At 40.3% G+C, this 21,754-nt stretch overlaps 1 protein-coding gene across 7 annotated transcripts in view; it reads right to left on the reverse strand.

Annotated features, from left to right (window-relative positions):
- Window positions 1–21,416, reverse strand: part of FAT1 (FAT atypical cadherin 1) — a 108,138-nt gene extending 86,722 nt beyond the window's left edge. For 4 of the 7 annotated variants that reach the window (XR_001878706.1, XM_017839127.1, XM_017839196.1 and 1 more), the window contains exons 1-2: window positions 18,924–19,040; window positions 9,850–13,138 (exon numbers count right to left, since the gene is read on the reverse strand). Coding sequence is in view for 6 of the 7 variants with exons in the window: in XM_017839127.1 (XP_017694616.1) it covers window positions 9,850–13,138; window positions 18,924–19,004 (3,370 nt within the window). In the remaining variant the exon portion in view is untranslated. Of the gene's footprint in view, window positions 1–9,849; window positions 13,139–18,923; window positions 19,041–19,424; window positions 19,451–21,294 lie in introns of those variants that run through there. The other 3 variants (XM_017839263.1, XM_017839343.1, XM_017839451.1) reach the window with 3 other exon arrangements.
- Window positions 21,417–21,754: the final 338 nt, after the last annotated feature.

Consider the following 21,754-nt stretch of genomic DNA (forward strand, 5'->3'; position numbering starts at 1 on the left):
AGACCGCATGTGGCTCAGCTCAGTTCATTTCCTACAGAGACACAACCCCCAGGCAGCTCCGTTTTCATCAAACCAAGTTGTAACCCAATCAACACCTTTCACAACAAAACAATCCCCTACTTTCAGCATGCCTGCAACAGAGGAGAGGAGCCCCAGCTTTTGAATGGCATCTCTACTTGGCAGCTAAGGTGATGCTTTACTCAGCAGGATACCTAAGAAAACTCTAAAACTACTTTGGAAGATCCCCCTGCCAACAGAAAACATAAGATGATGTTTGTCTAAAACTAATTCACCTTTTTTTCAAAAGACACATTCTAAAAGCTACATTAACAACCTAATAGCACTTTGGAAGTTACCACCATCACAAATGCAAATTACATAGTTTCCTTCTAGCCTAAGAAAGAAAAATAATTCCCTAGCTCCAGGCTGCTCAGGACCTTGGTCCAAACCCAGGCCTCCTTAACCTCTGCCAAACTGAAACCCAACATTAGTTCTAAATGCCAGGCTTAGTTTGATGCACCCGAAAAGAAACATGAATGTAACAGCATCATACCACAGGTTAAGCCAGTGGCACCATTAATTCCAGACCTCGGACTGAATATAATCACGCTCTCAGTACAGTAGTACAAAGCTGCAAACTGCAGTCAAGACCAGATGGTCCCTGCCAGGTTAACCAGGTAACCTCTTCTGAACTCAAGTACTCACATGCACTTGACTAAATTCAGGTAATGGTACCAGCAATCAAGCAAAATAACTCACACCCAAAAGTTAGTTATTTCCTAGGAAAATGCTTTCTGGATTGCTTTCTGTGGATAGCAGCAAATTTAGGACTTGTCCTCAGTCAGATGGATAGTGGGTGCCTGGCTCTGCCTTCATTTCTTTAAACAGACACAACTTGTGCTAAACTGGGTCTATAATGCTTAAAAAAAAAAGTTTTTAAACCTCTCCTAATACTACAGAAGATCTAGGAAAATAAGAGTCATTATTAGTATGCTGCTATTACAACTATTTGTACTGTCTCCTAAAAGAGAGCCTATGTGCCAAATGCCTCATTTTTAAAACCATAACAAATTGGTGGAAAATATATTTTAGTTGCATGAAATTTTACACAAATGTTTTTTAAACCCAAAATACTACTCCATTTAGGCACAGTTACTTTTTTTAAAACATAACTAATTTTTTATTGCACAATGGCATGAGTTTGCCTTTATGCCACTGAAGAAAATCACCATAAAACCAGAATGAAACCATAGAGATCATCATCTCAGTCAACTTCACTCTGCTTTTCAACGTCATACTGAACACATGGAAACCCACTGGATACCCTTAACTAGAAAGCAGAAAATAATATCCTATTTTACAAATAGTCTACTCAAGGTTTTTAATATCTGTAATTAACAACCACAAATATGCCTCCTCAATGTGATAAACAAAGTCTCGAGTTTCTATAAGTTTTGAATAATAGTTTATTATATGGTAAAAGCAAGCAGCCGGCTGGGTGACAGAAATAGGACCAGTTTCCCAAATCTGCACACCTCTACTACAGGGGGGTATTTATCTTAGCTACTTCATGCATATTCATTATATCATATACATATACTTTCTACAGGTTTTTGCTAAGTATTTAATATATGGGTTTTCTTACAGCTAAAGCTAAAAGGGTTATCTCTACAACCAGTTATAATTCACGTATTCTTGGACGAACAGGCGCCTAAAGATTTAAAGTTCTACTATATTTTATTCTTAGGATAGTAAGGAGGTTTTAGGCCTAGTAAGGGTCTGTTTTATTTCTTTATGAGGGTGTAATTAAGTTTTACAATCAGTTTGTTTTATTTTGATGTAACCACCCATTTGTTTCACGAATCACAGTTATTTATATATCACACTCAATTTAAGTGTCCCACACAGATACAGCTTTCTTTTCCATCTTGCAGACTAAGCTAGTATTTCAGCTGTGCTCCACGTATTGCATGCTTGACTATCACTGAAAATTATGGTTGGGAAGAGAAGTCATAAAAACACGGGATAAATGCTTTAAAAAACAGGTTACTGCGTTTGGTTGGACATGGTACTGTAAGTGGCTTCACTATTTATTGTCTCAACAAAACCTTTCTTCTGGTGGCACTGGAGAAGCTTGATAAGGACTCTTCCCCAAAGGTTTCACAAGAGTGTCAGTGGGAGAGTTGAAATGTGTAGATCTTATCTCCCAGTCAAGTGAAGTTGTTCTCATGCTGCTCACCTTTCTCAATTCAACACCCAAAGGAGGGAATGCCCAGGCAAAGTACAAAATAAATATACCACCAGAAAAAATACTTAACATATATCAGCATTAAAATATCTTTCCAGAGCACCTAACTACCTAAGTAATCTTTACTTGTCCCTCCACCTCCTTTTTTTTAAATACTGTATTATTTTCACTAAGCTCTTCTCACAGAAAAAGCTAGGGGAATAATACTTCTTCTGCATCTCTGACCTAAAATACTTCATGTTTCCAGAATAAAAACAGCTGTATTTTTTAATATTATTTAGCACAGATAACTAAAATTTCTTGAACAGATATGTTTCCAACATTTCTTAAAACACACAAAAAACCCCCCACCCCAACATACACTTTTATCCTGATACACACAAAAAAATGCCTCTCAAACTTGGAAAGCATTACTTCAATTTTTTCAAGAGCTTGAATTATACAACATGCAAACAAATAGCCCCTGTATTATTTCCCAAAGAAATAGTGAGTTTAACAGTTTGTGTTTGAATTCCAGGTTTTGACCTGAAATTCTATTCCAGATGTCTGTGTATCAGTGTGACAACTGACCAGACAATGCCAGAATCCCAAAATAATCTGCGTAAGTCCTTTGGTTAAGAAAAAACTGTCTGCTGACTAGAACGTCATTCAAATCTCCAGCATATATTAGAATCAGGTTTTAGCTCTCAACTGCTAACTGAACTACTGACACAATCCCTCATTTAAACGATTAACCTTCCAAATTAACATTTACAGGCTTAAGAATTTAACTCCAACTTGGAATTTATAGAACGTAACAATCCTTGTGAGGGCTTTTATTTTCATTTTGGATTTTTTGCTCAGGTTCTTTTTTTTGTTTTGAGATTGCTAATTTTGGGGGGGGGGTTTTGGTTTTATGGGTTTTGTTTTGGTTTGTTTGTTTGTTTGTTTTTTTAGTTTGGGTTGGGGTTTTTTGGTTTGTTTTTTTTTCAAACCATATCAGAATAATCTTAAATTCTTACTCTAGCACTTTTATGCTTCAGCCACTGAAAGAAGTTAGCTGCTATAGCTATATGGCAAATCATTAACTTCAGTACAATGTAATGCAGCAGTACAGAATTCAGGGTAGGATGAAAAAAATCTTGCCTGAAAAGCTAATTAGACACCTGGAAGATTAGTCTGTGCTCTGATCTTCACTCATGACTGTACCTGAACTAGCTAGGGAAAAAAATTATTGTGCAAAAAGCAGCAACCATTTAGTATTCTGCAGAAATAGAGAACCTCCTAATCCATCTCTCTCTTTTCAAAAGTAGTGGGAAGGACTACTGTGTTTTGCAAGAATAAAATCCTATGAGAAGACCCTGTTCTATGAAGGTTTTCTTCCTATTTACTTCTCATTTTTAATTGGTCAAAATACCCAAATAAAGAATTTTAATTGCAAAACCTACATGGCAATGTGACTGCATCTCTAGACAGAAGCCAAGCAGGAAATGTCATTGTCACGACTTCTGTAAACAACCTTAGATGCTGACGTGAAGGTACTCTAAGATTTAATCAATCATATTAAACCCACCTGGAATATTCTTTCCTGACTACCTGATTACAGTTTTTAATTTAATGTTTAATAGCTTTCTTACAAAAAGATTTGCTCAACATTTCCTTTCTGTTAATAGTTTTCAGTGACCTATAACCTATCTGATGGATCTGCAAGGACTCAGAATATACACAGCACTAAGTCAACATGTAACATGGACACTGTATAGGAGTAAAACAGAAATTATTAAGAACTTCTTGGTGGTTTTTTTCTTTTTTTTTTTTTTTTTATTTTAAACTGAGAGAAACTAAGTTTTTTTATACTCTGGTGTTTATATCCATGACTTATATAAAAAGGCTAACAAAGTATATGGAAGGAGCAACTTTAAGATGCATCATTCACTGAAAAAGTGTAAAGAAAGTCCCATATTTGTAGGCTGCTTAACTACAATTAACTTAAAACCAAATCATACTCATTTCAGTTTTGATTAAAAATGCCTCCCCTATCTTCAAGTGGTTTATGACTGTATCTGTACAACAAACAGAGAGACAGAAAACGTTCCTGGGCATTGGAACTTGATTCTGTATACTGTTAAACTGCTTTTGGCTCGTGCCAGCAACCACTTTTTCAAAGAACACCGGGGCACAGGTAGGAGTCAAATTGCAGCAGACAGCATTCCCAACAATCTTGGTGCTGCCACCCTGCCTAAAGGTATGAGGCTTTTTGGCAGAGATGCAGGCCAGTTAGTTTCTGTTCCAGACAACAGTGCTGGTTTTATAGCTATCCAGTTAAATGTTCTACTCCACTGACAATTATAGTATTTAAACTTTGCTGATGCCTGTCTTCATATTAAAACTCAAGAACTCCGAGTGGTGGAATGATTTGAAAAGCTCAAAAGCCAAAGGTCACTGAAGAAACAGAACCTGAACCTATCACTCATATGTTAATCATATCCTGCGTTTAAATTAATGTAATTACACGAACACTACAAAGAAATGTTAACATACTTATTTTATGTTAGCCATGCTCTGTTCCTCTTAAGAGTATAATTCAGTACTTTGCTTTATATAGTTAAAATCCTATTCATTCTCCTTAATGAATTACTATCTTCCCAGTTGGAAATAGTTCTGATAACATTAAAAATAGCACCTTATAGCCATTAAGTTTTATTGACAGTATTTTATGCACACAGAGATAGTGCAATAAAATTAATTTTCTTCCACATGCCTCCATTAACATTTTTTACATGCTCCTTTAACATTCTTTACCAAAACAAATCATCTTTCCTTATCACAGTAGCAAGGTTACACTTGAAAATTACGTTTCAAGGGGAGACTACACAAGAAAGATAAATGTGCTAAATGTTACAAACCTCATGCGACTCAAAAACTCCCCAAACAGAAAATAACCAGAAACTGAGAAAGTGTTAGAAGGAAGTATGTGTGTACCCTGCCTATGCTACTGGAGACAGCATATCAGTCTAGACAGATCTTTTGTTGTAATAAAAGTATAGTCATACTTAGATTTTTTAAGTCAGCAAATTAATTACCTTAAACTTTGTTCTTATTATTAAAGCAGAATTAGTGTTATTCTGTAACACTTATGGCCTAATAACTTTAACTAAGGTTAATGAACAAACAGTAAGGTTCCTGGTAACGGATAACTATATTACTGAATTAAACACAAGTAAAAAGGTTATCATGCATGAGGTTCAGACTGCCACATCATTCTTAACACCATTCTGGAACTAGTTTATGTGCTGGGAAATATCCTCAATTGCAGAATTTTAGAAAACACCTGCTGGTAGCCTTCCAAGTTGAACTAGCTGTTAAGTCTCTGATAACTGATAATACATTTATAAAATTCACTGTGCTTTGAAACCTTATTGGGCCTGGCCTACATGTAACACCCAGCATCTGCATGTACAAGGGTTTTAAATGTAACTGCTCTAGTACCCAGCTGGCTAGACACAACAGGACACCATGGAATTCATTACTTAAACTTTCCTTCATTTATGAACATCAGCTTCCAGGATGGACCCCCATCTTCAATCAACAAGACCTTTCTTAGACTAAATGACGCATCTACACACCCAGAGTCTGCTGTCTCCCTCAGCTATCTAAATTTTGAGCATTAGAAAGAAAACCAAAACCAGAAGAAAACATCCTTGAAAAAAGATAAAAATGACGTCTCAATAATAAGCTAGAAGTCCTGACACCTCAAGGAATAGAACAATCTGCTTGGCAAAAATTCTTCAGAGAAGGCCAGATACTGAGCACAACTAGTAGCAGTTCTTATTTGTACAGCTGAAAATTAGCATGGAAATTTGCTAACAACACACTGCTGCTCCCATGATAGTGTCACATCCAGCCAGCGACACTGTTCAGCCCACCTATACAACTGGAAGAAGTACTATGAGTTCTTTCCAATACCGTTTTTACAGACTAGAGCTTCCATCTTTCTTTCAACCTTTGAGGAGTTAAATATTTAATGGAAATACTCCATCCTCATATTTGTCAATCAAAACTTAAACAGGAAGACATTCTTTTTTTCCCTTCTTGCCCTCTGGAATGAAAACTAGGACAAGGAAGGAAGTTTCAATACTGCCTTAGTCGCACAAAGCTTCTCCTTTAGGTTCTCCTCCAGGTTCTCCTCCATCAATTGCTTCTCATTCCTTGGAGTTTTTCTAAATGGAAGTAGCAGCATGGTACTGACGTGATTTATCTCACTTTTATTGCTCAGTAGTAATGGGATTTAGATGGTGCATGAGGTTTTTTTGTGGCACACTGGGATCTGCATCAATATAATGCATTATATTATTAATACATACCAATCTGCTCAACTCCTTATCAAATTCTTTGAGAAAATATTTTACAGCCGCTTTAGTAGGCAATTTATATAGCCAAGAGATCATCTCAGTTTACAGACTTCAGTCTAGCTCACACATAAAAGCTATCTTAAATTCCAAGTTCTCCTGAACACATACTAAAGGATAAACAATTGCTTTGTTGTATAAATTCACAACACAGAAATCTCATTTTAACATTTTTCCTCTCATACTGTTATAATACTCCCAAAATCTCTATTTATTATGTGATTTTAATTTTATCTCTGTACAGTACCAGTCACAATGCGCTGTTATACTTCTGAATCATATATTGAGTGCTGACCTCTGATCTTCTCTCCCTTACCCACTTGGGTTCCAGTTAACAATTTATAAGCTGGAGATAGCATGAGGTTGAACTTCAAAATAATCTCATTAGTACCATTTATTTTCTTTAGTCACACTTTCAGTCTCTATAACATCCTAAGGAAATTAGTTTCATGACTTTATTACACTTTTAGCTTAGGAAAGGAAAAATACTTCCCTTAAAACCTGGTAGCCGTGGGTGCCCTATTTCTTGCATTGCAAAAAACAGACAGTGATATAGGTGGTACAGAAACTACTGCCATTTTATAGAGTTCTATCATCCTGCTCTCCTCCTTTCCTGACCATTTCAAGCTAAAGAATACTTACATGAAAGCTAAAATAAAACTGACTACCAAACTCACCCCAATACACTTTTTTGTGTGTCTTCTTGAAAAGCATCAGAGCAGACAGGAAACTAAGTAATCAAAGCAACTCCTGAGTTTGGGAGTATTAGTGTTTTGGGCTCCTTGTTAAGAGATTTACTTTGAATAGTTTGGACACAACTGCAGAAAACAGAACTTATGAAAAGCCACTGACCTAAAACACAGGTAAGTCTCAGAAAACAGTACTCAAGACTTAGAGGCAAAGATACATTAAATTCTCTTGTGAAAATTCCAGAATTATAAGTACAAATATCAAACACTAATATAATTTCCTACCTTTTGAACTGTAAATTTTTTAAAAAAAATTAACATGGAAAAGACAATTTGAAAGTCAACAAAAGTTCAATGCATGGAACTAGCTATTTGATGCTTCTATCACCATGATCACCTAGTCTTTCTGTAAATGGGATTGTTTTCGTTAATTTCCTATAAGCAAGGGATAAAAGGATTCCCCTTAGCTACTGAATACTTCAGTGTTGACTCAAAATAACTTCTTAAATCTAGTTTATCCATCTTTGAACTGAAAGTGTAGTATGATGCTTTTCAAAGAGAGCAGGATGAGACATAGCTCAAGGTTAAAGTCAGAAGAGGCCTACAGCAAGCTGAAAAAGTCAGCAAGTTGCTTGACAGATCTCCTCTTTCACAAATTCTTTAATGCGCTTTCTTGGCTAATTATCAGTCTGCTCCCTGTATCAATGCCAGTCCATTTTGAAAAACATGACAAATACTCAGACACTGCAGTATAAAGAGTGCCTTCAGGGAAAATTTTGGTGGCTTTAAAAAAAAAAAAAAAACAAAAAAATGTGTCAGTACAAAATTCAAGCTACACTGTTACAATGTCGATACTCTATGTTCTTTCCCATGCTCCTTTAGATCACCATTTGATGGAAAAGACACATGTACCAAATATAAATACACACTCTTCCCCACTCCAATGTCATAAGTGGAATTTGTTCACTAAGATTAAAAACTAGCAACACAGCAGATAAAAAGCAACTTAAACTCACACCAATTCGTCAGTCAAGCAAACTACCCTTGTGCCAAAAGAGTAGAGGCACACGCGCAGACAACTAATTCTGCCATGGTAGTAGCATCACAAAAATACACATACCTGTCCACATACCCATAAATAGATACAAATCAGATCAGAGTCAAAATAAAAATATTTCTTTACTTTTTCATTCTCAGTACTATTGTCTATCACTTGGACAATAAATTGCCAAACTCTGACTCACTCTATAGGACAACTAGTCACTTCTAAGATACTATAACACACAGTGAACTGGAATATACCTTTGTCAAAAGAAAAGCACAATGATACACAAATTAATATTCTGCACACATACTAGATGCCTAAAAGTGAAACGACTAAGTCCTGGAAAATATTAAATTCTCCAGTTTTAGAAAATTCGTTCCACGATCTTAACTATGAGCTTTGTTAAAAACAAAGCTAAGAGAAGCAATGCTACATTTCAACCTCTAGAACTGTTTTTTTAGCCATACGAAAAAGAAGTCTTGTCATTAACAACAGTTTGTTCACCTAAACCCTGAAGACTAAAGTGACTCCCTGAATTTGTATTACCCACATTCACAATTATGGGAAGCATACGGAACACACAGAATGGCTATTGGATGAATCCTATATGATTGCCATCTTTTACTCTCAGTTACAAGTCTTTTTTTCTGTAAGACATCAATCACATGTGTCATCATTTACCTACATGTAACCTGTAGCCAAATTTTGCACCAGATTCCTCCTCAATTTATTTCAAGAATCTTAGATAACAGCACAATATCAATGTTCTATCTTTATCAAAGATATAAATGAATGGGTAGCTACACAGATGTCCAACCAAAATGTTCAAAGTCAGCACTAGAATTTTATTGAAAACGAAATTATGATTTTCTGAATACATGACACTGGAAAAATTCTTGCAGTTGCTCATCAATTTATGCATTATTACTGAATTAAACCAACAGTTCAGTCTGCTTCACTTATATGAGGTATTTTTCAGGCTGCATCTATGCTTTCCTTGGCAGAAGCCTTTTGGTGAAGAAGGCACTGCTTACTAACTTCTAGCTGGGCACCTATAACAACTCTGAAAGATACCTAACAAAACCAGTATGCATGGTAATATCACACCCTCAGGTAAATGAAGCAAAAGATATGTCACTTAAGATTAAAAAGCAGTCATATGATCCACAAGACAATAGCGTCCGCAATGAGGCAAACCTTCATTTTATATCAATAGTATTCTTACTTTTGCTAGGTAGCATACATTTTAAGACCTAAGTGTGGCTTTAGGTAGGCTGGATGGAAATGAGGACAGTGGAAAAATCACCTATTAAATGTATAAATATAATTTCACTAAAGTAGCAGACAGAACTATACACAGTTTTGGTGACATCTTTTTGTCCCAACAAGAACACATATGTCAACTGTGACAATGCTGTTTTTCTTATCTCTTTCCTAGCATACAATTTTATTTAGCACATAAAATAACAGTCATCTTACCTTTTTCTTCATCTATTCGAAAAACTCCTAAACCAGATCCATCTCTGATGGAATATCTTATCTCCCCATCTCGTCCTGCATCTTCATCATAAGCAGATACGGTCATTACTGAGGAGCCAATAGGGGCATCTTCTTTTATAAAGCCTTTATCTGCAAATATGGAGAACTGTGGAGGGTGCAAGTTTTCATTCACATCAACTATCTCAACCTCAACGTAACAGGTAGAGGACAATGAAATGGGTTTTCCTTTGTCCTTGGCCCGCACAGTCAAATTGTACAGTTGTGTCTTTTCATAATCCAGTCTTTGTACAATACGTATTGCTCCACTTAGTTTGTCAACATCAAAGGTGCCATCTCCACTGTCCAAAAGACTGTATCGTACTTGACTTGACTGGCCTAAATCAGGATCGTAGGCTTCTAGCCATGTAATAATAGTTCCCTCAGGAAGATCTTCTCGAATTTTAACATGATAATTTGAAGGAATAAACTTAGGAGGATTGTCATTAACATCTTCTACAGACACTTTCAAAATAACTGTTGAAAATAATTGAGGTTCTTCAGTAGGTTGGTCCCTGGCCTCTATTTTCAAGAAATAGACGTGCTGTTCCTCTCGATCCAGAACACCTACAACTTTCACAACTCCTGTCACAGCATTAATAGTAAACTTGTCTGTATCTGTAAGAAGAGAATATTTCACTTCTCCATTAGCCCCCAAATCTTTATCAGTAGCTTCGATTTGAATTATTTCACTGTTTAGCTCTTTGTTTTCACTTACTTCAACAAAATAACTGTCTTGAAGGAACTCTGGTGGGTTGTCATTAGCATCCAAAATTTTTATATTTAAAAGGGCCCAGGCAGACTTCTGTGGTATTCCAAGATCATAGACAGTAATATTGAGAGTATATTGATTTTTTACTTCTCGATCAAGGGGAGATAAAATTTTCAGCACTCCTCTTTCCATGTCAACAATGAAACTACTGTCTTCATTACCTCCAGAAATAACATACACTAGCTTTCCATTGAAGCCAGTATCAAGATCAGTAGCATTCATAAGTATTACGCTGGAGCCCACAGGTTGGTCTTCTCTTATCTCAATGCTACTAGGGAGAGTACTTCTAAACTGAGGTGCATGCAGATTGACAGAGTGAGTATCAAAGAAAACATCCTCAACTTCTCCACGACTGTGCAATTTATTTGCTTGTAAGAGCTTCTCTGCAAGCATTTTGGCAACACCAGTTTCTTCACATTGCAAGTTGACTGGTTTGCGGCTATTAGCTACAGTTATGTTGATATACAATGGTTTTGCAAAGTTCTCTCCATCTGTAGCTGTAATTTTCAAACTGTAAAAAGACATTTTAGCACCTATGCCATCTATTAGTGACTGTTTGAGTGAAAGTACTCCAGAATTTGGATTTAGGCTAAATATATCCAGTTCATTTCCAGATTCAATTTGGTATCTCACCAACTGGAGCTCATCAGCATCAATAGCAGATACAGTTGTTATTTGTTCTCCAACACCAAGATCCCTGGGGATTACTCCCTCACAATTTATTTTCTCAAAGAGAGGTATATTGTCATTCAAGTTATTTAAAATAATAGTAACAGGAACTTCAACTTCTCGACGATATGGTATACCCCAGTCGGAAGCTCGAATCCTTAAACTGTAAACCCTTGGCATCAATTCATAATCCAAGTCTTCTGAAGTACTAATAATCCCGCTGAAATGGTTAATCACAAATGGCAAAGGATTTAGGTTTGCAATGCTATAGGTCACATAACCATTTTCCCCCTCATCAGGGTCTTTTGCACTTACTCTCATGACACTTGTACCTATTGGCACATTTTCATCAAAGGAGGCTTTATAGGATGTCTGAGTAAATTCGGGAGGATTGCTATTCATGCCTAGTACCTTAATCAATACTTTTGCAGAAGCTCTTCTGTCACTTGTCACAACTTCAAGTTCAAAATGGGATGCATATTGTGCTTTTATGGGTTCTAACGTGGTAATAAGACCAGTGTGAGTGTTTAAATTGAATTTTACTTTTCCCAGTGTGTTTTTAAACACATATCTTAAGTGTGGGTAACTAGGTACAGCTTTCACCATTATCACAGGTGTGTTTGGAGGGGCAAATTCACTTATTTCAGCTCTATATATCTCTTTTTCAAATCTGACAGGACCAGACTTAAATTGTGGTGATGTCACATGAACAACTTTTACAGAAGAAAACTGTGGGGGATTCCCTTTATCTTTAGCTTGAAGGGTAAGGTTATATCCAAAAGGTTGACTCTCCCAGTCAATGTGACCAATGGCTTTTATTCTGTATTCTTTACCTCCTGGAACAGACCTCACTGTTTTGAACTGTTGGAGTGCATCTCCTGCAACAATATTTAATGATGCTATTTCCCCATTTGAACCCTGATCATTGTCCTCTACAGTTACAATTGCATACGTTGGATCTTTGTCCGATTCTGATGGAGTCAGTGTAACAGCTGTAATAACAGGGGCGTATTCGTTTGCTTGCTCCACATGAACAGTTAGCTTTGCCATACTGCTTATGCCACTGCTACCATACAGCTTCAGCCCACGGTCCACTGCAAGAATTTCCATCTCATAACGTTTAGTGTCCGAGTAGTCAAGTCTACCAGTTAGAACTACCACTCCACTAGTTGGATGTATAGCAAACACATCTGTTCTTTCTTTAAAGCTATAGTAGAACTCTCCATTTGTTCCTATATCTGCATCTGTTGCACTGACTCTTGCGATGCTGGTCCTTATTGCTGTGTTTTCAGGCAACGAAACACTGTAAGACGTTGGAGAAAACAAAGGCCGCAAGTCATTTGTATCCAGTACCTGTATCCTGACCTTCGTGCGCGTTTCAGCATTTGTATTTTTTTCAACTGCTTTAACAGTCAGCATATAATGGTCTCTCACCTCTCTGTTAAGGATAGCTGTGTTTCCTCCCTTGGTCCGTATTCTCAAAAAACAAAAGTTTCCAAGAACATATTCTTCAGCTTTGAACAAGTTCTCATTGTCGCCAGAAATAATTTTGTATCTTAGGTCCCATAATGGATTTGTAATGTAAATGCCCATTTTTACTGGATGCCCAACATAAGTCTTGGCTGCAGAATTCTCATACACAGTGGCATTATACTCTACTTGGGTAAATTGCATTGGTGAAGCATGATGCGGCCTTTGATTTCCTTCACAGTTTTCAAAATGCTGCACCAGCAGCATCAGCAGCAACAGCATAGTCAAGTATCTTCCCATGGCAGCAATTAAAAAGAAACCCTGAAACAAGAAAGAGATGTGGTAAGACTTATGACTGTTCAAATATCAAATAAATGATGCTTAGTTCAGAATTCATGCTTGAAAGAAAACTAGAAGCTACACATCTAGATAATATACAGAAAGTTTCAAAATTATTTACAGTAATAGAAATGCAGATAAATTAAAACTCCTAAAAAATGCCAAGAATCCATGAGATCAAAAGTCTAACATGACACAAGGGTTAAGAGTTAAGTTCAAATAAACAACTCCACGAAGCAACATGCTAGAAATATGCCAATGCAGTCAGCTATAAGCGAGCAAACTAGATATGAACTAATCTGGAGCGGTGAACATTCACTCTGGTTCTCTACTTCCTACATGACATTGACTTCTAATAGAAAATTCTCCTCCCTCCTTTCACTTAGACTGTAAAATTGCTGATGTCCAACTACATGGAAGTAAACTAAAAAAGTTGGCTTGAAATTACCATGAATTCTTTACGATATCCTATGTGCACCTGTTCCAAGAATTATAAAAATTGTAAACAGAGAATAATTCTATATTGTATTCCCTCCAGCTCTGAGCACCCTTGTAAGACCAGTGCCTATAATTGAAAAAAAAAAATTATCAAGCACCACAAAGTTGCAAAGCCAATAAAGAATGAGAGATATTCCTTTATCCTCCTCTGTTCAGAACAGATCTGAAACAAATTAGTATCAAGAGCTACGAGAACAGGAAACTATCAAAATAACTAGAGGAACATTTAAATCATGTTTCTCCAACACACTCCAGAAATGACAGGGAAAGAGCCTAGAACAGCAAGACAGACTGGGAGGTATACCCTCATTGGCTTTCCCTTTTGACAAAGTCAGTGTAACACTTCCACTACCTAAATCCAGGCAAGATTACCGCAGGAAGAAAGGCAGAAGCCTCAGGAACAAAACATCTGGAACCACTTTTCTCATCTTAGTCAAGAGGCGTTTGGATGATACTCTCAGGCACATCGTGTGACTTTTGGGGATGGTCCTGTGTGGGGCCAGAAGTCAGACTTGATGATCTTTGTGGGTCCCTTCCAACTCAGCATATTCTGTGATTCACTCCCCAAAGTCTCTCAAGATAACAAATCAATAAGCCCTCAATAAGCCCAAGCTTTCAACAAGATCCTAGGGGCAAAATTTCTTTCCAGCAAATAGAAAGCAATCTAACAGTGGCTTGACTACTTTGATTAAGTAGTACAAATTCATTTTTTTCACCTTTCCCTATTTATCCTAAATATTTTTCCCTTATCTCTCCTTTTGAATTTTCTTCTCTGGCCAGTCTGCTATACAAGTCATACTAATTACTCACTTTACCCTTTCTTTCTTTGTTCCTGACATTTCTTTCCCCCACACTTTAGCCCTTGTTTGCCCTTACTCTATTCTTTGCCTGTCAACCTCTCCTCAGTGCCTATCCTCACACTAATTCTGTTCATCTCAGCTAAAATAGTATCACATTATGTTGTTTCCTTCCTTCACTCACATTTTCTCTTAGAGGAATTTCTCCTTTCCCTACTTCCTACCTACTCAGGTAGATACATGAAAGATCACATTGGCTGACATTCCTTGGACTGCCTCCACCCACTAGAAAACATTAAAGCGAATTAATCTACTTGTGTCAACCATTCACTCCAAAACCTCAGAAGAAGGAATTCAGTCACAGCCATTACTAAGTAAATGATTTTGAGAACAATTTAAGACTCAGATCCACACAAACTATAGAAAGTATTGGAGAGGAGTAATGAAAAGGAGGATCCTTTTGGAAAGAGAAAAAAAAATGCGTCTGTTTTCCAAATCTAGCAATGAAGTCACAGAATTTAATCTATAAATACAGAAAACAATAAAAGCAAATAAGCAAATAATAAAAAGCATAAAAGCTTTTAAAAGCAAGTCACTAGCTGGAACCAACATTTACAAGGTCTTAACACTAGATGAAGGAAAGGTTTAGAGGGCAAATGAGTGTGAGATTGGAACAATAACCACTTCAATGGGTTAACAATATTATTCCTCCCCTATCTAATTTTCTTCCCAGGCTATGATATGTCCTGGGAATACAGAGACACTTGGTTCTCCAGGGCTTCATCCCCTAACATACTGCCAAGTTAACAAATATTTGCTTAAAACCAAAATAACCCCAAACAAAACAAACTCTCATACACAAACTCTAAGCAATTTAAGCTGTCTTTAGACTAGGCTAAAAGTCTAACTGGTCATGTTAAGAAATTGTTACATCATTTTTAAGCAATCAACAAAACCAGGTTTTTTTCCTCCATCTTGCTGGAATTTTTGAAGTTGTCTATTATCAAAGTCTACTCAATGATCAGCCCTTATGCTGATCTGATCAGATCTTTCCCTCTTTTCTACACTAGCACTTATTATTATTACTACTACTACTACAACTAATAATAATAATGAGTTATGCTGAAGTCCAAAACACCTTTCTTTCTGATGTTATGGCACCTGCTAAGTCATTGCCTATACTTATGTTTGGCAACAGGCTGTCTGAAGTGGTATATTTATTATGTGAAACATTGTATCTATTTGTACCTTTTATCATCTGCTCCTCACATCTCAGGCACATTAGACACAGGTGAACCATAGGAAGATACATTAGACTTCTTTAAGGTATCCAAACTTTTCATTAATATTCAAAGTTGAACACATGTGTAGGTTTTACTATGATTGTAAATATTTTTTGTGCAATACCTTGAGCACTTTTTGCTGCTCTTTTGTAACAGCTTCGAGTGGAGTCTGCTCAGAACTGGCAACATGCAGCTTATTACAAACAGTGACGCAACAACCAGTAAGAGAATCCATTCCTCAGCAGCAACTCCCAAGACTTGCTGAATCACAATCAATGCTTAAAAGCATCTCTCAACTGAACAGTTAACCACGGTAGGTAAAAACAAGTTAGTCATTTATCTTATGTGACACTGTTTCCATCTTGTTATAATTTACAAAGCTACTAGAAACTAAACAGTGTTGATCTAGGATTACTCAAAAGTCAACATGATATAGTCTTGGTAAATATCTAAAGTATTAAACAATGCCAGTTGTAAGGACAGCTAACTACTAGAAGAAAGTTTGAAAGTGTTAAGATAAAGTGATAATGTGTTAGATATAAACTCAGATTGCTCATTACAGGGTGCCAGAATGACTGAATTTCAGAAACATTTTAGTCAAAGGCTACACTTTAAACTCCTAAATTTGGAGTATGACCAGTTTAGGATTTTCTGATTCCATTTTCAACACGAAAGGCAACCGTTTGCTTAACAAAACATCATAGCTCTAAGTTATACAAAGTGCACACTGTATTATTCTGAAAATCTACTTTCAGACAAACTTTGATTTCCTATTTGGAAATTATTATTCAGCTATTTTTATGTATATACATACGTAGGTCATTTTTATTTATATGCATATTTGACACTGGGATACATAAGAGTTTTAATACTTCGTTACAATGTTAACATAATTATTAACACATCAAAACAATAACATATTTGTACCTAGGAAAAATTACTAATACAGCTTACAAGTACAATGTATCTTCACATTAAAGGAATAAGAATAAATATCATCTTGGGCCTAGCAGAGCTCCAACTGATAACTTACAAATTAAGATGACTGGATAAGATAGCAGTCATCTAAAAGACTGCTTATCCTAGCAAGAACATTACAGTATCTAGACTTAAAAGTTTATAGTTTGAGATTTGAAAGTTTTAGGCATAAAATAAAGAATTTAGTAAACAGCAATTTCAATGCCAAGCAAGCAAAAAAAAAAAAAAAGACCAAACCAAGCTTCTCTTCTACATAATGTGTCAATGGGGAGCATACATTGGGAGATTTATTCCCCAGCAATTAAACAAAAGAAGAAAAAGAACCTAAATCGGACCACACACCCCAATGAGTCTTAGTCCCTTTGCTATCGTTTTTCTACATGCAAGATTACTAGTTCAGTCCAGAAGAGCCTACTGTAAGACTAAGCTACATAATTTTCATTATAAGAATGAGACTCTGTGAGCATGGCCTATTACACCACTCTAGGGACACTCGAGGACATTCTGAGGACTAAAAGAGGTTCTTTAGTGCTGTTTCCACTGCACTTATTTACTGAAATCTTTCAGTAACTTTTAACAAATGTAGTGGGGGTTTCACCCCATACATGCATTAGCTTCTTTGATTTGTAAAGTTATTGACACTGTCTCCACTAAGCAAAACATCAACTATTTACTTTAACAGTCATTTTTAATCAGCATACCCAACTAATGCCATTTGACAGAAATGCATTATGAAAAGTTATTTTGGCAGTAACTAAACCATCATGACAGGATTCCTGCCGTAGCAGTCTATAAGAGATCAGGTGACTCTGTGAGCTGCACTAACTGTGGTTACACTACTTTTTCAATTGTTTAAAAGCTATTATTTATGTAGTCTGACCAAAAAAAAAAAAAAAAGACAAATCACCAGGTTTAGCTGTTTCAACATGATTAACTTTCCAATCAAAAGAATTAACAGTGCATTTTGCATTTCTGAGAGGGAGGGTGTCTGTCTGTTTTGGAATTCAGAAAATTAACACATGATGAGAGTGTATGGTAACATTACTTTAGCAAAGCTGGTAAGTAATTCAAAAAATGTACATTGTCGCAGAGATTAACATAACAATTTCAACTTGTGACTGAAGTCCAGTGAGTTTTATGTTTGTATTCCCCGCATTGTGAGTTAATCTCACAAGATACTTTGATTTATGCTTTCCAGATCTTTGTTGTTAAAAGGAAAATACAGCAGCTGTATTCAGACAGCAGGTAAAGATTCTGAAACCAGAATGAAACAAAGATTCACACAGAGAATTTCGACTATTTATGTGTAGTCAGTTACTCAGTAGTGTATCTAATACTGAACTCACTAGCTATGCAAGGAAAAGCAGACCTCCAATCTCTGTGAATGAGAGTTTGATCGAAATTTAGCATGACATCTTAAAATTTGTGATGACAAAAATAGTTTTACTGATCTTGAATTCATTTTTAAACTTAAAAAAATTAATCTAAATCTAAAATTAATCTAAATCTTTGAGAGTTTAAAAGCATTTACACTTGTTTACTTGCACTGACAGCAGGGTTAACTTAGCCATATAAAGTTCTTTAGCATGCCGAGTTAAAAAAACCGACTATCCTACCACTGGTGTGACTACTAAAGTTCACCTTCCAGTCTCCTAAAAGCAAGATTTTCGGATTTCACACAGAACAAATCAAAAACTTAAAAATTAAATAGTTTACAGCGTTAAAGTAAGGTATTTTACTCACTATATAGCTGAGTAGTTCCGCATGGTTAGAAAAGCAAACGGGAAATACACAGCATTCTTTTCTTTTACAAAGAGACAGCAGAAGTGGTAAAATAATAAAGGTATATTTCCTATGGAACTGCCTAGAACAACTTGTATGTATTTAAACTGTAGGAAAACCTGCTGCTAGAAGGCAGCACTTTTTTTAACTCATTAATGCGTTTCCAAAAAAAAAGTTTACAACAGGGGGATACTACGGCGTCACTTACTGACACAAGAGACTAAAAAGCGCATCTTTCAAACATAGCTTTGTTCTGTTTCAGCTGCCCTAAAGAGAAAGAAAAGTAGCAGAAGCCGACTGAAGGGTCGAGCCAGGACCTCCCGGAGAGCCGCTGCCAAACGCCGCGTCCCAGCGGGCGCTGCCCTTTACCTTTCGGAGAATTCCGGCGAGGAACGCGGTGTGGAAGTGTGAACAAAGGAAGAAACTCACCCCAAGGTACTTCTCGCTCGCCGCGAACCGCCCCTGCCGGCTCACCCGGGTATGAAGTTTGCAATGGCCCATCAGACGCATTCGCAGACACCTTGCCTCAGGGGAAAGCACCGTTTTCCTCTGCCCAACTTAAGCGCAACCTGCCCGCTACGCTCCTGCTGGCTCTCAGAGGAGCGTGGCCCCGCTCCAGCCCGGCCGGCCGCCGCCAGCGGCGGGGGGGCAACGACGCGGCGGGGCCCACGACCCCCGGCGGCCACCCCGGCCCGGCGGGGGCAGGGGGAGGGGGCCGGCGCCGCTCCGCAGCCGCCTCCAGCCGGCCCCGCAGCACGGGGCGGCCGCTCGCACAGCACCTCCGGGCGGCCCCGCTGCCGTCCCGCCCTCGCCTCCCAGCCGCAACTTCCCGAAGGGTCCGTGCCGCACGGTCGGCCCCTCTCCGCGCCAGCGCTGCCCGCCCGTCCTTCCCCACGGCCAAAACTTCTCCCAACTTTCCCAGCGCCTCACCTCTCTGCGGCTCGCTGCCTGCGGGGCGGGGGCGGGGGCGCGGACCGGGGCCAGCCCCGCACGGTGCCCGCCGCGCCACTCCCCCCTCTCTTCGCCGGCCACCAGCGCCCCGCCGGTGCCTCCCCGCCCCCAGCGGGCCGCGGCGCCCCCCGCCGCCAGATTCCTCCGCGGCGCTGGACGGCTGCCTCTCCGGAACTCGTTTCTGCGGCGCTCCGCGACAGCAGCCTCCGCACCCCGGCCCCGCCGTGGACGGACCAAACGCGAAGGAGAGCGGGAGAAGGGCGAACCACAGCCCAAGCTGTTCCTCCTGGTGGCCCGGGGTTGGGGGGAACTCCTAAACCTCAGCCGCGCTCGCCCCGCTTCAGCCCGACGGGGCGGCAGGGAGGCGGGTGCCGGTCCAGGGACGCAGGCGGCTTCGTGGGGGGCGAAATCTTCCCCTGGAGAGGCTACTCAGAAACTTCGGAAAGCTGCTGTCGGGGATGTCTTACGGGGATGGCGAGGGAGGCCGTCAGAGCCCGCGGGAACACTCTGTCCTCTGCCGTCCGAGGAGCAGCGAGTGCCCGGGACAGTCCCGCGGTCCCCGCCCGCATCGATGGCAGCAAGGAGCGCCCAGCAGCGACCGCAGCGCCTCGGTGGCCGCTCCCCTTCCCTCAAGCAGCCGGGCTGCCGCCCCCGGGGCGCGCCGGCGGGATTGGACTCACGCCTCACCGCCTCGGACCCTGGGGCTGGGCTGGGCGAGCCGCCGCTAAACGGCTGGGCGGAGGGAAGGAGGTCTCTCAGCAGAAGCCAAAAGCGAGTGGCGGTACCCCGGCACCGCTATAAAGAGCGGCGCCCTGCTCTGGCGTCGGGAAAAACAGCGGCGAGGAGAGCGAGTGCGGGGCCGGTACAGCTGGGGGAGCGCGGCGGCGACCGCTCCCCGGCCCGCGAAGGGGGTACAGGCTACCTCGGGCGGAAAAGCGCCCTGCCGGAGTCATGCTGAAGGGTCTGTCAACCTGCCAGCCCCGAGTTAAAGATTAATACCGAAAGAGTCCTCGAAGGATTCCCCGCTCATTAATAAGTGATCACACTTAATAATGATCAAACGTTTGCCTGGGAAATCCCGTCCCAACGGGCTCACGGCGAAGTCGGGTTGCAGACAGGTGACGCCGGCGGGGGCGCATTTGCCGCGCATTAGCCCCGCCACGTCTTTTACTAGCCACAGAAATAAATACAACCAGCGGCTCAAGGGGCCCCTCTGCAGCCACAGCCTCACTCTCCCGGGGCTGCAGGTCAGAGGGAACCGACCCCGTCGGAAAGCGCGGGCTCTCAGGGTCACTAGCCCGCAACCGTAGCTCCCGCGCTCTCTCCCCGGGCGGCGGCGGCAGCCCCCGGCCCGGGTACGGGGCACCGGCCGCCCGGCGGCGGCGGCAGCGCAGTTCTGCGACGGGCGGGCAGGGGGCGCCGCGTCACAGCGCACGGCGGCCGGGCACGGCGCGGCTCCCAGTCCCGGATCTCAGACGCGGCAGCCGGCTCCGGCTCCCCCGAACGGAGCAGAGCAGAGCCGAGCCCGTAGCCACGCGGCGATGAGCCCTGTTCCGGCTGCAGGGCTTCGGGTCCGGAAACCTGAGCGTCGCTCTCCCCGTGAAGGGCGGTATAGCTGGGGGTGCTCTCAGCTCCAGGTACACGTAGCTTTGAATACAGTCGGTATGTAGGTATATATACATATTGATATATACATAAACATACACACTCTATACAGTTACGAACTACAGGTTGAATCGAAGAACACGACTGTTTTCCGTAACGCAACGAAATAGAGCACCAGAACTCTCACGGGAATCATCCCTCTCAGCACCCTGCTGATAATAAACTCATTAAACAAAGAACTCACCAGACCAGCTGGACTCGGCACTCTTCTCACAAAGTCTGCTCCAGCTCAGTTCATCTCTGCACTCTTCCTCCCCCCTTTTCCTTTTTGTCCTTTGGAGACGTCGCGAGCCCCCGATGCCCACACGCCTCTAGAGCGTGAGCCCCGCGGCGGCCCTGGCGCTCAGCGCGGCCCCGGTGCGCAGCCAGCGCGGCGCCCGGCCCCACCGCCACAGCGCGGCATGTCGGCTCCGACCCATCCGCCTCTCCAAACTTCCAGGCTGGGAAGGAAAAATAAACGGGGAGAAGGAAAAGAAGAAGAAAAATAAAAATAAAAAAACCCCTCACACACAAAAAAGGGAAGAAACAAAGAAGGCTAAAGGAAGGGAGAGATCCAACTTTCTTAAGACATGTCCAGGCAAAGAACGGGCAGAGTTGAGGAGTTGCAGCAGCGGAGAGAGTGGGGACGCTGCGCCGGATCGCCG

The sequence above is a fragment of the Lepidothrix coronata genome, unplaced genomic scaffold (assembly GCF_001604755.1).
Source record: "Lepidothrix coronata isolate B3197 unplaced genomic scaffold, Lepidothrix_coronata-1.0 Scaffold0, whole genome shotgun sequence".
Lineage (NCBI taxonomy): Eukaryota > Metazoa > Chordata > Aves > Passeriformes > Pipridae > Lepidothrix > Lepidothrix coronata.